The sequence below is a fragment of the Phyllostomus hastatus genome, unplaced genomic scaffold (genome assembly GCF_019186645.2).
Source record: "Phyllostomus hastatus isolate PE091 unplaced genomic scaffold, TTU_PhHast_1.1 phas_scaffold_501, whole genome shotgun sequence".
In the NCBI taxonomy this organism is placed as follows: Eukaryota; Metazoa; Chordata; class Mammalia; order Chiroptera; family Phyllostomidae; genus Phyllostomus; species Phyllostomus hastatus.
The window spans coordinates 66,400,493-66,417,141 of NW_025334033.1; the positions used below are offsets into that span (position 1 = coordinate 66,400,493).

General features: G+C 57.5%; 1 protein-coding gene across 1 annotated transcript; it reads left to right on the forward strand.

Annotated features, from left to right (window-relative positions):
- Positions 1-8,071: 8,071 nt before the first annotated feature.
- Positions 8,072-16,341, forward strand: BDKRB1 (bradykinin receptor B1). The gene is made up of 2 exons (XM_045823390.1): positions 8,072-8,153; positions 14,836-16,341. The coding sequence occupies exon 2, from the start codon at positions 14,846-14,848 to the stop codon at positions 15,908-15,910; it is 1,065 nt and encodes a 354-aa protein (XP_045679346.1). The 5' UTR covers positions 8,072-8,153; positions 14,836-14,845; the 3' UTR covers positions 15,911-16,341.
- Positions 16,342-16,649: the final 308 nt, after the last annotated feature.

The window sequence follows — 16,649 nt, forward strand, 5'->3', positions numbered from 1 at the left end:
CGCTTGCCGCCAGCCCGCACCCCCACCCTCGCGGCCTCAGACTTGGAGGAAGCTGCCCACACGTGCCCCAAGGAGCTCGCTCATCCGAGGGACTTTGTTGAAAGACAGGAGCATAGCTCAAGGGGGCCTGCGGTTCTGGGGAAGCCGCCTGGCTGGGCATCTGAGCTGGGCTCTCGGCAGGTGGAAACAGGCTAGGGTGCAATCAACCCCAGCCGCAGCCAGGCAACATGACCGGCCGCCCAACCCCTGACCCTCCTTAGCCCTAGGAAGCTGGTGCAATGGGGAGGAGCCCAGGTGGTCCGCTGGTGGGCTCAGAACCCAGAAATGGGCCCAGCTCCCAAGACTGCCCTGGCTGGAGCCAGCGAGGGTCTGGTGCAGAGGCACAGACTGAATGCATGTGACCCAACAGGAGCTGGCCAATGATGACGGCTACTGTCCATGCAGAGAGCCACTCGGGTGCAATCTCTGTGGTTCGGGAGGGGAAGTCTCCACTCACTGCCCCAGCGATGTGCTTCATTGTTTCCTTGTTGCTCAATCCCTGAGCCTGTTGCAGAGGCTCGCACAGCTGTGACCTCTGGCCAACCCCGGGAGGATGTGGGTGTCGGGGGTGAGCTGGGGGGTCATGGTGTAGCAAGAGCCACGGTTGAAAGGTTAATGGTTTGTGGTTTTGGCTGAGGTTGAAGGGGCCCCATCACCACGTCTCACCCTTTGCTGAGCTCATTTAGACGGGACCCTCCCAAGCACTGAGACGGCAGCTGAGGCCCGGAGATGGAAGCGGCGGAGGCAGAGGGGCGCCCTGGAGCCCGGCTGCTCTCTGTGAGTTTGTGCCTCAACAGAGGGACGCCAGTTGTGTTATGGAGAAAGCCCTCCGTGGCCTTTCTGCGCGAAGAGCTTCTGGGCCTGGGCTCCAGCCGTTTCCATCCCAATAAGCAGCCTTTGCATCAGTCCCTGCACAGCCACCGCCCCAGACCCGGGGGCCCGCACCTGACGCTGAGACGCGTTGTGGGGATGCAAGTCCCATGCCCGGGGGCGCGCCCCTCCCACGCAGGATACGCACGTGCAGCCGCCCCTGCCATCCATCCCGGAACACCTTCGTCACCCCACGGGGAACCCCCTGGCCATCAGCAATCCCTCTCACTCCTCCCTCCCCACCGCCTCTTCTGTCCCCAGATCCGCCTGTGCTGGGCATTTCACGTAGACGGAATCACACCCTATGCATCTGGCTTCTGTCGTCTAGCTCACACTGAGACACGATATTTAACAGTAGGGGACACTGTGGAGGCCAGGCCTCGAGTCCCTACCATGCCACTTCCTCACCGCGCGACCTTGGCCAACCACGAGACTCATTTCCACTCCCCGTCCCGGGCCTCTGGCCTCAGTTTCCTCCTCTGCAAAATGGGCAGAGCACACCACAAGGGTGCCCATCCCACCCAGAGCTCGTGTCTCTGGAGAGGGGACTTTGTTCACTCTCCAGGGCAACACCCAGGTGCCAGGGCCGCCCAGGCTGAGGCCAGGGTCCCGTTTCACACCCCGGCTCTGCCGCTGCCTGGCGGCAGGCATTTGGACAAGGTCCATCGGCGTCTCTCGGCTCCAGGTGTTTTTTCTATGAAATGAGGACCCGGGTGTTGTGAAGATAAAGTGAGATGGAGGTGTTCTCGTGGGTGGGATACTGTTCCCCTCCCCCCACAGTCACACCCACACGGAACCTCAGGGTGTGTCCTTATCTGGGAAGCAGGTCTCTGCGGGCGTAATGAAGACACAGTCCCGCTGGATCAGGGTGGACCCTCCGTCCAGTGCCCGGGGTCCTTATTGGAGAAGGGGAGGGCGCACAGGGACACAGCGGGCAGACTGGAATGACGCTTCTACAGGCCGAGGGACCCTGGGGACTGCCCGGAGCCACCAGACGCCAGAGGAGAGGGGTGGGCAGGCAGAGTCTCCCCCAGAGCCGCTGAGAGGGACCCACCTGCCGACACCTCGGGCGAGTTTGGACTTCTGCCTCCTGAGCCGGGGGAGAATCAATGCCCGCTGTTTCAAGCCGCCCCATCCGCGGCGCTCTGAGGCCGATGCGGCGTTTCACTCGTCCCAAGGGCAGGCTCCCCTGGGGGCTGCCCCTCACGGCCGAGCGCTCCTTCCCCCGCAACGGTGGAAGAGTGAGTCGCTGCACTCCTCAGGTCCCGGACGGCCACGGGGGCCAGCCTGTGACCGACGACTTCCCAGAAGGAATAGGGTGTCTACCTTGCAGACCTTGGGGAATTTCTCAAGGGGAAGACAGTAGGCCTTTCCCAGGGTCACACAGCGTGTTGGGGGCCAGCCCGGTGCTCAGAGTGTACACGTCCCATGCCTGCGGGTGCTGGTCCGCATGCCCCGTCTCCAGTGACTCGGGACCAGCTGCCCCGTTCCTCTCTCCCCACCCCTCCAGGCCCCGAAGTCAGGCTGATTTGGGGAGTCTCAGGCGGGGGTGAGAAGAGAGACCACAGGGCCCGGCTCCTGGCTCGCAGACAGCCCAGCCACTGCACCCACGTGGGTGGGAAAGTTGTTCATCGGCCGCCTGGAGAAACAGCCCGAGACGGGGCTCCTCAGCCCCTCTGGACGCCGCCCTCCAGGCCGAGCCACCCCGCACGGCGCACTTGGGGGGCCAGCAACGTGCACCGGTTTCCTCTCTCCAGTCCTGGCCGGGATGGAGGACAGCCGTGTGACCCCTCCTGTGCTGGCGCCCCGCCGCCCTGTGCGACAGCCCAGCAGTTACACCAGAGCTGATGCTGCGGGTGGCTGACCCAGGGCCGGCTGCCTCTCCCCGTCACTGCGTGTGATCCCCAGCTCTGCGAAGGCCAGGACACTGAGGCTCCTCGGGGGGCTACAGACAATGGCCCAAGTTCACCCAGCTCACCCGTGAGGGAGCTGGGGTCGAACCCCTGGCAAGGCGGCCCTGTGGCCCAGACCTGCCCACCGCGACTTCCAGGCCAGAGCGTGAGATTCTGGCTTTGGAATCTAACAAAAGGTGAAAGTTGAGCCCTGGCTGGCGTAGCTCAGTGGACTGAGCGCGGGCTGCGAAACAAAGTGTTGCAGGTTCGATTCCCAGTCAGGGTACATGCCTGGGTTGCAGGCCACAGCCCCCAGCAACCGCACATTGATGTTTCTCTCTCTCTTCCTCCCTTTCCTCTCTCTAAAAAAAAAAGTAAAAATTTTTAAAAAAGGCAAAAAATTGCCTTTGGCATCTTCAGGTCTCCCGTGCCCAGAGTTTTGCAGCTCATGGAAGACGACCTCTCTTGGGGACCAACGTGACATGTGTTTGTAACAGGGTGCAGGCAAGGGGGAGCCCCAAATAGGGAGTTGTGACGGGGTCCAGAAGAGCTTGGAGATAGTTGGCTCCACACCACAGGGCCACCCCTGCCCTGGATGCGGGCAGCTGTGGCCAATTGTGGGAGGAGCCGGAAATGGGGCTGCAGAGGAAGGTTGGCACACTGGGATTTAAACAGAGGCACAGCAACCATTGGGCGTCTCCCTTTGTGGGACCACACGTCTGTTTAGGGCCACGTGGCTTTGGTGTCTTGGTTGGGACCACGCAGCTTGGGTGGGAGTCAAGACCATGAAGCTTTGGAAGTGCTCCCTTTTGCCACGCGGAGGGTGCCGGGAGGACCGTGTGCATTTGTGGGGAACTTTAGTTTGTGTTATTTCAAATAAACAATAAATTCCTTTCCTTTTCACTGATCTCTGGTATTAAGAGACATCTTTCCTCAGGCGGCAGGCCAAACGAACCCAGTCGGTGGGGAGGAACCCCTGGAAAAAAGGGGGGTCTTTTATATCACTCAGCACCCCCCCACCCCGCTCTGTTCTGTGACTTCCTGAGCAGGATGCTCAGGGCGTCGACTCCACTGAGAACTACCGGTTTCTAAGGAAAAATCACTGTAGTCCGTGCCCCCATTTTTTGCTGTCCACGCGGGCCAGTTCAGCAGCCTCTAGGCTGGAAAATGACAGAAGAGGTGTTTCCTCTGGGGCGCTTTCTGCCAGATGCCACAGAGGAAGCCCACAGAGCTGGGGAAAGCTACACCAGCACCCACACATCACCCGCTCCTGGGAACATCGCTCCACGAGTTTATCTGACCTTCACAGCAGCTCTCGAAGGGGGCAGGGCCCGTTCCCAGGTGGAAAAACTGGGGGTGGGAGCATCCCAAGGACTGCCTGGCCCCCCCAGCTCTCTCCCGGGGTGTCTCACAGGTGGGCCAGCTCCCCTCTCTGCACCCACACTCTCGAGAAGGCCTCGCTTTGGGCTGAACCTGTTGCTCTGTCCACACCTTTGGGGGCACGCCTGCCCTGGCCCGGTGCCCCGTGAGCTCACGGCTTGCATAAGAGGAGGGTCTGGTGAGCCCCACGGCCCAGGCGCGGAAGCCTTCAGCTCCCGAAGTGAGGAGGCCAACATGGAGATGGAGTTTTGCGTGGATTTTCAGAAACCCTCCTGGTCTGTGAAACCCCTGGCCCAGCAGAGCTTTTCCTGCCCAGTGGCCGGCACCAGGGCCCTTCTCTTGGTCTAAATGGTCATCATCGCCGGCCAGGGCCACGCCCACAGCTGCCCGACGCCCAGGACATGCCCCGTGGGGGTGCAGGTGCTGGGGCTTTGCTGAACCTACGTTTAGGATTTCGTTTTTGTCCCCCTCACATCCTGGCGCCTTACTCTTGCCACCGCCATCCCAGCCGCTTGTGTGTGCTCTTCTAGGGTGGCGTGGGCACACCTGGCTGCAAATGTCCGTGGCTCACCTGCCTGGTCACCAGAGTGTGAGCAGCCCCGGGCTGGGCTCCGAGCCTTCTTCTCCGCCCCCGGGTGCCTGCACTCACCTGGTGCAGGTGAGCGTAGGGGGTCCGCCCGTGTCTGCAGAAGAGAGGGACGGACGCTCAGACCTGTGCTCGCAGAGGGGCAGGGGGCCACAGCGGGGCTTACTGGTGGGTGGGTATCAAGTGGCGGGGAGGAGCGGGGAGGTCGTTTCCAGCAAACGCCCCTAGGAAGGTGAGTCTGGATGTCTTAGCAGCCCGGGAGCCGCCCCTGTCTGCCGGAGCCGGGGGCCCAGGGTGGAGGACGGCTCCGAGCGTCACAGCGCAGCCAGGTCTGTGATTCCAAGGGGTTGGGCCTCTGTCCCGTGAAGTGACAAATCCCAGTGCTTCTGGAAGGCTAATCTATCTAGCACGAGGACAGAGTGAAGGAAAGACATCAGGAAGCAAGGAGATCGGGTCACCGCGCTCTGCGGCAGGCTTACCTGCGGCTGCAGGTCTAGGACCTCGGGGAGGAAGGAGGGCGTGAACCAGGGAGGAGGGACGCTGGCGGGACTGAACTTGAACTGCGTCTTCAGTCCTGGAGAGAAACGGCCCGCTTTGCCTTTCTTTCCTCCACCCACAGGTGGAGGCGGCACCGGCAGGGCCGTCATGCACTCTAAGGACTCATGATACACTTGAAGGTGCTCAGTGCACAGATGCTATTGGAAGGACATGCTGGAGGGATACTGGAATCTACCGCCTTGAAGAACTTGCTGGATGTGACCAGAAAGGAGCCCAGACGAAGTGACTGCAGTTCTTAGCAATTAGCGAAATGAAAAGTGACCCCGTATGTCATGGTGGGGACAGTGACCGTGTGTCCCCACGTTCTTCAAGCTCCAGCTCACCTTCCCCTGAACGTGCATCAAGCAGGGTCTGGGCCAGCCGTCCCCGGGAAGTGGGGCTGCCCGGGGTCCCCCTGCCCCGGGTCCCCCTGCCCCGGCATGCAGAAGCACCCAGGGAAGGCGGGCCTGCCCCACCCAGCTGGCCAGGCCGGCCTGTGTTTCTGCAAGGTGGCCCCGGGTGCCCCGCCAGCCTGAGGACCGTCTCTGTGCTGCTGCGTCCTCCTCACACGCTTTCCCCCACGTCCCAGGGCCCAGGGGACTTCGGTGACTCCCAGTCACCCCCGCCTTCTCCATGCCACAGGGACCCATTGTCCCTTACAGACTTGGGGCTCCTTCACCCTGCCCTCCGTCCCCAGAATGCAGGCTCCCAGGCCCCCGGGGCCCATAGGCAGAGGGAGAGCCTGTCCTCCCCCAGACCAAGGTCTGCTTCCCACTTCCCATCCTGGTGAGCAGCAGGGGGAGCCTCTGTGCGTTAATCATCTCCGTTACCTTCCATCCCACCCTGGGCAGGGCCCCCGGGCCCCAGCCAGACTGCCACAGAGTCATTTCCTCAAGGCCGGCTCCCCCAGCCCTCCTCCGGGGCACGCGGGGCACAGACAGACAGTCCCGGCCACGTGGCCCTGCCTCAGCCTGCCTCTCCTCACAGGCGTCCTCTGAGCCGCGGAGCCCAGACCTCTGGGGCGTCTCCGTGGAGAACACGTGCTCGGGCAGGAAGACACCGCCCGGGAAATAGCACTTCCCAGAAATCGTCCAGCCTAAACACTCACCGAAGGGGGAGAGCCAGCCGCTTTCTGCAAGAGCAGGGAGGCTGCCTGGCCAGACCCCCCCCCCCCCCCTGTCTGCAGTACTGATTAGGAAATCCTGGGGTTTGGAAACTTTCTCCGGTTAAAATCCACCCTGGAGCGATGGCGGGCACTGGCCTAACATCTGCACCGCTACGGAAGTCCCAGGTCGCCCCGGCTGGCGTAGCTCCGTGGATTGAGCGCGGGCTGCGAATCAAAGTGTCGCAGGTTCGATTCCCAGTCAGGGTACATGCCTGGGTTGCAGGGCATGACCTCCAGCAACCGCACATTGATGTCTCTCTCTCTCTCTCTCATCTTTTTCTCTCTCTCTCCCTCCCTGCCCTCTCTAAAAATAAATAAATAAAATCTTAAAAAAAAAAACAAAGAAAGTCCCAGGTCACTCCCGGTTGGCAGGGGCCTTCTGCAGAGGTAAATTCCAGTTTCCTCTCTAAATCACACAGCTGCTACCGATCCTGGAAGCGTTCTTTTTATTTTTTTCCCCCTGCTTCCACAAGTTCAAGGTGTCCATCAACAGGAAGAAACTGCTTGAAAAATTCAAAAGCACAGTTTGCCCCCGTACACAAGGGGGGTCACAAAAGGGAAACACCTGGGAAAGGCCAGCTTCTGAGGACAAAGGGGACACTTTCTGCTCTGGCCACATTCACTGGGTTTGTGGAGACGCCGAGAGGCAGGACCAGGGTGGGGAGGGGGCCCGAGGGTCTGAGATTTGGGGGACGCGCTGTCCTGCCTCTAGGGAGGGAGCGTGAAGCGTCTTACTCTTTAAAAGCGAAGATGGAAGGAAGACACGAAGACGTGCAAGGACCCTGAGGCCTGAGTCTCAGAGGAAGCCAGACATTGCCCACCGTCTGGAGGGGAGGTCTAGTGGGAGCGCCTGCTGATGCATGCACGCTCAGCTCAGGCAGGGGCCTCGGCGCTGCCAGGGGGGATTAGGAAACAGTGCGTCTGACTTTACTCAGCTCTGCGCAGAGCACGCGGCAGGCTTCTCCTGGCTCCCTGCCCGTCCACAGGGTCCGCACCGAGGGGTTCTTGGCAGCGCATGCCGCACGCCCGAAGCTCAGATGGGGGCGTTGGAGTCAGCTCCCACGAAAGCTGTGGAGGACCCCGCTGCGAAGGGGCCAAGTCATCACTCAGTGTCGCCCGATGCCCAAGGCTCGGGGGGGACTCCGAGAGGCCCAAGGAGGTGTGGTTTGGGTTTTGCCTCGTGTTTGGCCTTCTTTAAGAGTTTTCCACTTGTTTTTCCCCTACAGTGGGCTTATACTATTGCAGGCACACAGCACTGTGACCACACACTTTTATGTCTTACCAAGTGACACCCCCCCATCCCCGCATTCGTGTGGTGGCCATCTGGCACCATGCACGGTCCCTGTGCCAAGTGCATTCTAGGGGCACATTGGCTGATGGGCCCTTCTTGGGGGGACCTCATCGCGGGCCTCCCCGCCTGTTAGCGAGGTGAGGAGGGAGCCACCCCCTGCCAGCTCCGAAGCACAGAACAGCTTTCCTCTCCACACCCCAGCACGCTCCCGCTCCCCCGTCTGGAAGACTCACTTTCTCGGCAGGCCCTCCCATGACGTCATCGGAGTAGAGGTTACATAAGGGAAGGCCACCCTGTTTCCAAGTGCTTCCCAGAGGAGAAAGCACCCCTGGAGGCAGCGCTGGCTGTCTGTGGCTGGCCCGGCGAGCGCTTTCGTTTTCTTCCTGAGTTTAAGTAAGTGACCGCCTTTCTCTTCTCCTGCGAGGACTGAACCATAAGGGGGGGCCCGTGCTTCTAGGAAAGAGAGAAACTAATCTTTCTTTTATAACTAAATATTGTCAGAATTTGTGTGTGTGTGTGTGTGTTTTTAAAGGTAATTCTAAGTGTTAAAGAAACACAGCTTTCTGTAAGTGTGTGTGTGTGTTTAACGTAATTCTGAGTCAGTGGAAGAAATGTGTGTCCTATGCCCACTCTGGGTGTTGGTTGCTGTCCCAGAAGGCTGGGGGCAGGGATGGGGGGCTGCAGGGAGGTTGGGAACGGCCTGTGGGGGCTGCAGCAGCAGTCTCTCTCCGGGTCACACGGAGCCCACCGGGCCCGAGCGCAACCCCCCCGGATGCCGCAGTCACCGCTGACAAACTGTGAGGAATAGAAATCAGGTTGGCCTGCCCGGGATCGCTGACAAGATTTTGTAAGGCTTATAACTGGTCTTTGGTGGGGTTATTATGTGAGGCTTGAAAGTGGCGTGTTACTGTGTGGCTGGGTGGACATTCTTCACCATCTGTGACTGTCCCCCAAAGGCCTCTGACCGTCACCCCACTGCAGACCTGGGAATCGACTGGAAGAAAGTCCAGCTGCCTTCCAAGGGCCACCTGCCCATGCTTAAAATGTGCAGAACTCACAAAATAGCTCATGGAAATTCCAGAAGGGTCATCCCTAGTAGACTTGCCCGCTGTCACCCCTAAGATTTTCAAATAGGATCAAACATTACCCATAACAGCAATAGCTGCTGTTTACTGAACACCTACTATGTGCCAGGCAAATATCAGAGCTAAAACTAAGAACCAGAGAAGGAAGATTTCTTCTCTCTGGCTAACTGTACATAAACATAGGCAGAAGCTGTGTTTGCAAATGAGCCCAGCTGGAGCAGACACGCTGTGACCTCAGCCGCCAGGGACTCGGTGGGGTCCTGGGGGGCAGGGGTGGGGGGGCGCAGGGGGCAGCGTCTGCTGAACTGATGATGGCACTGGGGCTGAAGCCAGGCATCTGCTGGCACAGGTGGCCGTCCCTGGTCCCCAGGGCAGGGGCGAGCTTTGCCCCTGTGTTATTTTCCTGCAGCCGCTGTAACAAACAAGCATGAACTTAGTGGCTGAAAACAACACAGTCATTATCAAACAGCCCTGCAGGTCAGAAGTTCAAAATCAGTCACTTTGGGCTAAAAGCAAGGTGTCGGCAGGGCCGCACTCCTTCTGAGGATCAGGGAAGAACCAACCGCTCCTTGCTCTTCCCAGCTTCTCCAGGCTGCCTGAGGTCCTTAGGTCCTGGCCCTTCCTCCGTCTTCAAAGCCAGCTGTGCAGTATCCTCTGATCTCTCTGCCACTCTGGCCCTCCCACCTTCCCCTTTCCCTCATAAATGAAGTCACTTTCACTTTGGAGTACGTTAAGCTCATCTTCTTCTTTTTTTTTTTAAGATTTTATTTATTTTTAGAGAGGGAAGGGAGGGAGGGAGAGAGAGAGAAACATCAATGTGCGGTTGCTGGGGGCCAGGGCCTGCAACCCAGGCATGTGGCCTGACTGGGAATCGAACCTGCGACACTTTGGTTCGCAGCCCACGCTCAGTCCACTGAGCTACGCCAGCCAGGGTAAGCTCGTCTTCTTAATAAACGCATCTCCCCATCTCGAGATCCTTAGCTTCCGAGCACCTGCAAAGACCCTGTTGCCAGGTAGAGCAACAACATATTTACCGGCCCAGGGACCAGGATGTAGACATCTCTGGGGCCGTGATCCGGCCAACCCTTCAGCCCTGCACCCCAAGGCCGGCCCTTCGGTCTAGAGGTGCCTGGGCAGCTCCTGCCTCTCACTGACCCTGGGGTCTCTTAGGAGGAGGACACAGAGCCAGGCCCCTTCCACTGTCCACCAAGGGCCATCCTTGCTTGCCCGGGCAGGCACACTTCAGAGGGGACGTGGGTCCCCTTCCCGCATGCTCAGGGATACCTGGGGAAGGGGAGGGAGAGAAGCGAAGTTGACCACAGCCGTAGGCTCGCTCAGCCTCCACCATGAGTCCTCCGCCCTTTCTGGTGGCTCCTCCTTAAACTCCTGGTGGTCACAGCCCCGAGGCTGGAGACAAAGGACAGTCCCGGGCACCAGGCCCCCTGGAGCCCAGCCTTCTGGAATCCGGTACCTCCGTGCCCTCGTGCGCCGGGTCCCAGGGCATCCCCGACCTGTTCCGTGGTCAGGGGAGCAGGGGAGGGGGCTCAGGGGCACTTGCCACCCTCATGGGTGGTCCACGTGGAGGAGACCTCGCTCCTGCTCAGAGGGACCGGGACACTTGGTCATCACTGTTACTACCCCTGTAGCCAGGATCACTACTGATGAGGTGGCAGATGTCATCATTGAGCCTTGGATTTGATGGCTTACAACTTGCGAGGGGCTGTATGCACGTGAGCTCATCCAAGCTTCACAGCCACGCTTTGCAATAGCCGCCAGCATTCCCACCTCGCCGCTGAGGAAACCGAGCCTCAGAGAAGTCCCTGGACCTGCCCAGCATCGCATAGTTTGGTGACCCCTGGACCGAAGCCCCGGTCCCCTGCCTTCAGGCCCATTCTCTCTGTAGTCGCGGCAGGGCGTACAAGAGAGACAGTGGACCCTGAACGGGGCCAGGAAACAGAGCTGTTGTCACGCAAACTTAACGAGTCGTTTCTTTGTCTTCGCCTCAGTTTGCTCCTCTGCACAATGGGCGTAAAGGCCTCGCCCTTCCTCCCAGGCACGTTGTCGGGCTCAGTTATGGAAAGCCCAGCACAGTGCCGGGCCCTCAGCACGTCACAGGTGCAGCCCGGGGCCAGATCTGGGCGCCAGGGCCTCGCCCCGCAGCCTCGGCCTGGCGGAAGGTCGGGGCAGAGACACAGAGGTCGCCCGGGCCGTCCTCGGCCCCCAGGGCGGCACAGGAAGGAGTGACACGGAACCCAGTGGCAGCCTTGAGAAGCGGCTCATACGACCCCGTGCAGAACGAGGGAGGGGGCTGTGGCGGCCCACTTCGCACACCTGAGAAGGCAGGTGTGCGCGTACACGGGCACGTGTGTTCCCTGCGGCTGCCCCATCCAGTCCCACAGGCCGGGCGCCTTACCACAACGAGTTGGCTGTATTACATTGAATGGAGTCACAAAGTAGTTTCAGTCAAAATCTTGTTTCAAAAAAAATATGTCTTTAAAGATATATACATCAAATATATATGTATGTGTATGTGTGTGTGTGTGTGTGTGTGTATCCCCACATATATTAAAGCAAAGTAAAGCCTGTTCCCTCTGTTAACTGGACGTTGGAAATGACAGCAGCAAGGTGACTGTGCCTGGCACGTGTCCAGGAACCATAATTAGTTTCTCAGACTTGTACCTGACTCCGATACGGCGCTGGCCTTTTCCTCAAGAGAGTCTTCCTCTTTCAGCGCGATTTTATTATTTAGAATTGTTCTGTATAATTGCTGAAATCCTTTTCTTCCAATTTTACAGTTGACAAATTTAAATGAATGCCTTTGATTGATTCTTTTCTTGGACCAGAGTATATTTAATTAAGAAATGTAGCCCTGGCTGGCGTAGCTCAGTGGATTGAGCGCAGGCTGCAAACCAAAGTGTCTCAGGTTCGATTCCCAGTCAGGGTACATGCCTGGGTTGCAGGCCATGACCCCCAGCAACCACACATTGATGTTTCTCTCTCCCTCTCTCTCTCCCTCCCTTCCCTCTCTAAATAAATAAAATCTTTAAAAAAAAAAAAAAGAAAGAAATGTTCCCTCCGCAAGTGCTGAGGCACCTGATAAGCTCTGAGCAAGTTCTGACAAGAAATTCTCAAGTCCAGTGCTTTGCGTACAGGGTCACGCAAATGTTTCAGCCCCGATGTTTTCACCGGCACTGCCATTGTGCCTTAGTTCAGAGTTCCTGTCTTCACAAATGTATTTATCAGATTAAGCTCTTTAAATAAACAGTAGCTATGTCTAATTTTCTAGTGCTTTATTCAATGTAGATGCTACAGACCACTGATTTTCTTGATTTCACCTTTTTTCCTATATACAGTATGAATTTATCCACCTGAAAAAAATTCTTTCTACACGTTGAGATGTTCCAAAGCTCATCACAGAATTTTATCACAGAATTTTAAAATTAAATCTTGTGTGCTATTTGAGCTCTCATCACTTAATTTGCTCATTTTTGTCCCTTGCTCTTTTAGCAAAAAAAAAAAAAGCTTCATTATTGTCCACATAAAAGCTTTGTTTTCAATCATTGTAATCTGCTAAAAGCTTTAAAAGCTGATGTCTTGGTACTACATTTATTGAATAACTTGATTAAAGATTTATAATTGATTTGGATCAAAACCCACCTACTTAGAGGTCTGCTTTAACAAACAATTTAATAACATTTTAGGGCCCTTACACTAGTGTCCCCTAAAACCTGGTGACAGGCAGCCGAGAAAGAAAACAGATGTTGAAACTGTGTTTTTTCAAACTCACCATCAGCTTCATCACAAGAGCTTTGTAGTTCAGTAACTGTGTTCCAAAATTTTGTAAATCTGGCAACTACAACCTGTGTTTCAGTTGGTAGAAATCAAAACTTAGTTATGTGCAACTACGAATTGTGGAAACCTGTTCGAAGTCCGTCTGTGTTTGTTCCATCCGTCTCTTACTTTAAACTTTTTTAAAAGATTTTATTTATTTATTTTTAGACAGGAGAAAGAAGTGAGAAAGAGAGAGAGAGAAACATCAATGTGTGGTTGCCTCTCAAGCACCCCCTGCTGGGGACCCGGCCCACAACTCAGGCATGTGCCCTGACTGGGAAGCGAACCGGTGACCCTTTTGGTTCGCAGGCCAGTGCTCAGCCCACTGAGCCACACCAGCCAGGGCCCACCTGTCTCTTATTTTAGTAAGAACAGTGTTGTTGCCACAACACTTTGCCCACCAAAACGTCTGTGTATGATCATCACAAAATACAGCAACTTCATTTCCAGTGGGAACAATTTTAACACATCGCATGCGGGAAATGTATTTATACGTTTTGCGTTGACTGGTAGTAGAGCGCGGGATAAAAACTACCCACCAGCAATGTGTTATCCGACTTTAGAATGCCATTCGCCAGAGCGAGCTTCGGAAATTTTGCTTTGATTGCAAGCACCGGATGAGAGAATCGGATCGCCGTTGGGACTGCCTGATTTTCGTAATTCGAAGACTGTGAGGACACAGGCGCGAACCTGGCGCAGTTCAGGGCGTGTGTGGGTCTCACGCGTGCGCACGTGTGCCCGGTCAGCGTTTCCGTGGTCTCATGTGCACACGCTGGGTTGAAGCTGAACTAACTTAAGGAGCAGTCGAGCATCCGAGGTGAACGGTCATGCTTCACGGAGCAACTCACCACAGCTTGTTCTGCGGCTCCGCGGGTACAGTCGCCGCCTTAGGGTGCCCTCTCCCGAAACTACTAGTGTCTGCAGGAGCGGCTCGTGTCTAGGTTTTACTGGTGGTCGGTGAAGGATTTTTGGTGGTCGGTGAGATTGCTGCCCCCCCAGTGGCACAGGCACCAGTAAACGTTCTGTGCCAGTTGCCCATGCACCCGTGACTTCGAGAAACACAAGCGCAGTACTTGGGTCCTTTCTCGTTAAACCACCCGTTGGCGGTCTCATCCGGTCCCATGGCTTCACAGACCCTCCGTGAGGTTCCAGCTCCCGGCGGTGCGCCATTATCTCGACCTGGTCTCTGAAAACTTCCCTGTCTGCTTTATCCAGGCGCCCACTGGACATGCCCACTACGTGTCCAACGGATCGCTTGGCCTTGATGGGTCCAAATGAACTCCTGATCTCTCCCCACCCAAAAAAAGAAAAAAAAAAAAGAAACCTCTGCATCCCCCCCCCCCCCCCCCCCCCGCCGCCCCGTCCATGTCATCTCCATTTCTGCTGATGCACTTGGTATCCCCAGAGGCTCAGGCCAAAAATCTTCTCTCTCGCAACCAACACCCAACAGAAAGTCATGGTGGTGCTGACTGCCTTCAGCCTCGATCCAGAGTCTGAGCCCCTCTCACCTCGCTCCTGCTCACACAGCAGCTCAGGAGGCCTGTCGTTCCCACCTCTCTCCTGGCCTGCATCCCTGTCTGGACGGTGGGCACCTTCAGGCCGGGGACTGCCCTGCCCTGTCACCCACACCTCCAGCACCCGGCAAAGTGCCGGCACAAAGCAGGTGCTCATGAAGCATTAGTTAGACGGTTAGTAATAATACCACGGTTATTAGTAAGGGTGATCCCCACCTTCCGTGGAGGGGTCCCTCTGTGCCAGGCAAGCATGCCAAGCAGGATCCAATTAGCTTCGATTTTCAAACAGAAAAACAAAAGCCAGTGGGTCTAAGTGGCCCACACCAAGGCGGGGGGAGGGGGCCAGGATTTGGACTCGGTTTCAAAGCCCTGGTCCTTTCCTTCCAGGAGAAGTTGGCAAACTTTTCCTCTAAGCGAGCAGACGGTAAATGTCCTCGGTTTCGCAGTCCTCACAGTCCCCTGTCGCAACCACTCGGCCCCGCTGCTGTGACACACAAGCAGCTGAGGACAGCGTGTCAGTGAGTGGGTGTGGCTGTGGCCATGAGACTTTATTTTCCAAACCCTGGGCCAACGGGATGGAGCCCGTGAGCTGCGCTTGTGCTTGGGGTCCCCCCGAGTCAGTTCACTGCATGCTGTTCATTGCAGGTCCCTGTGGATGGCACCCCAGAGCCTCCTGGAGTTCCCGCCCTCCAACCAGAGCCAGCCGGCGCATCCCAATGCCACGTCCTGCGATGGAGCTCGGGAAGCCTGGGACGTGCTGCACGGCGTGTTGCCGACGTTCATCGTGGCCGTCTGCCTCTGCGGCCTGCTGGGAAACCTTTTGGTGCTGTCCGTCTTCCTCCTGCCCCGGCGGCAGCGGCGTCTGAACGCGGCAGAGATCTACCTGGCCAACCTGGCGGCGTCGGACCTGGTGTTTGTCTTGGGCTTGCCCTTCTGGGCCGAGAACGTCTGGAACCAGTTCCACTGGCCCTTCGGGGCCGTGCTCTGCCGCGCCGTCAACGGTGTGATCAAGGCCAATCTGTTCATCAGCATCTTCCTGGTGGTGGCCATCAGCCAGGACCGCTACCGCGTGCTGGTGCACCCCCTGGCCAGCCGGAGGCGGCGGCGGCGGCGGCTGGCCCGGGTCACTTGCATGCTCATCTGGGTCTTGGGGGGTCTCCTGAGCGTCCCCACGTTCCTGCTCCGCTCCGTCGAAGTCGTCCCGGAGCTGAACATCTCGGCCTGTGTGCTGCTGCTCCCCCACGAGGGCTGGCACTTCGTGAGGATGGTGGAGCTCAACGTGCTGGGGTTCCTCCTGCCGCTGGCCGCCATCGTCTTCTTCAACTGCCACATCCTGGCCTCCCTGCGAGGGCGGGCGGAGGTCCGGAGGGTGAGCGGCGCGGGCCCCGCGGACGGCAGGACCACGGCCCTCATCCTGGCGCTCGTGGCCGCCTTCCTGGTCTGCTGGACCCCTTACCACTTCTTCGCCTTCCTGGAGTTTCTCTTCCAGACGCGGGCCATCCAGGGCTGCTTCTGGGACCACCTCACCGACCTGGGCCTGCAGTGGTCCAACTTCTTCGCGTTCACCAACAGCTGCCTGAACCCGGTGATCTACGCCTTTGTGGGTCAGCTTTTCAGGACCAAGGCGTGGGAACTCTACAAACAGTGCAGCCCGAGGCGCCTCCCGGCCGCGTCCTCGTCACCCAGGAAAGAAATCTTCCAGCGTTTCTGGAGGAATTGAAACAGCCAAGGTGAGCCGAGAGGCTTGGCTTCCGGATAGACTACTTCTGACGTCATAAACACTACTGTAGTGGGCGGACACGGGCCCCCGAGATAACCAGGACCTGTATGTAGGTCCTGGACGCTGTGAATGTTTTAACGGTAGCAGGGACTTTGCAGACGCAACTAAACTAAGGCTCTCAGATGGGGAGATGGTCCTGGATTATTGGGGTGGCCCGATGCCATCGCAAAGGCCCTTATAAAAGGGAAGCAGATCTGTCCGAGTCAGGGAAGGCGATGTCACAACAGAGGCAAGAGGTTGGGGTAACTCATAAAGGGGCCCAGAGCCAGGGACTTACGGCACCCTCTGGAGGCAGGACGAGGCAAGGGAACGGATGCCCCCTGGGGCCCCTAGAAGGACCCAGCCCTGCTGACATCCCAGCATGCCAGCCCAGTGAGCCTGATTCTGGATGTCTGGCGTCCAGAAACACAAGACAATAAATCTATGTTGTTTGAAAGTCACCAAGCGTGTGCTAATTTGTTCCAGCAGCAACAGGAAACTGACCCAAGTTTCCAGTAAAGACCTCTAGTTGTGTTTCCGCTTGCCCATCCAGAATTTTCTAGGCTGACTGCTAGGAACGCAGGGATGACACAGCCAGACGGCCCGTCCCCGGGAACTTACGTACCTAGAGGTGAATAATCACGATGTAAAGAAGAAAACGAGAGGTCGCTGGAGCATGCCGCAGATCCGCGCCATGAGC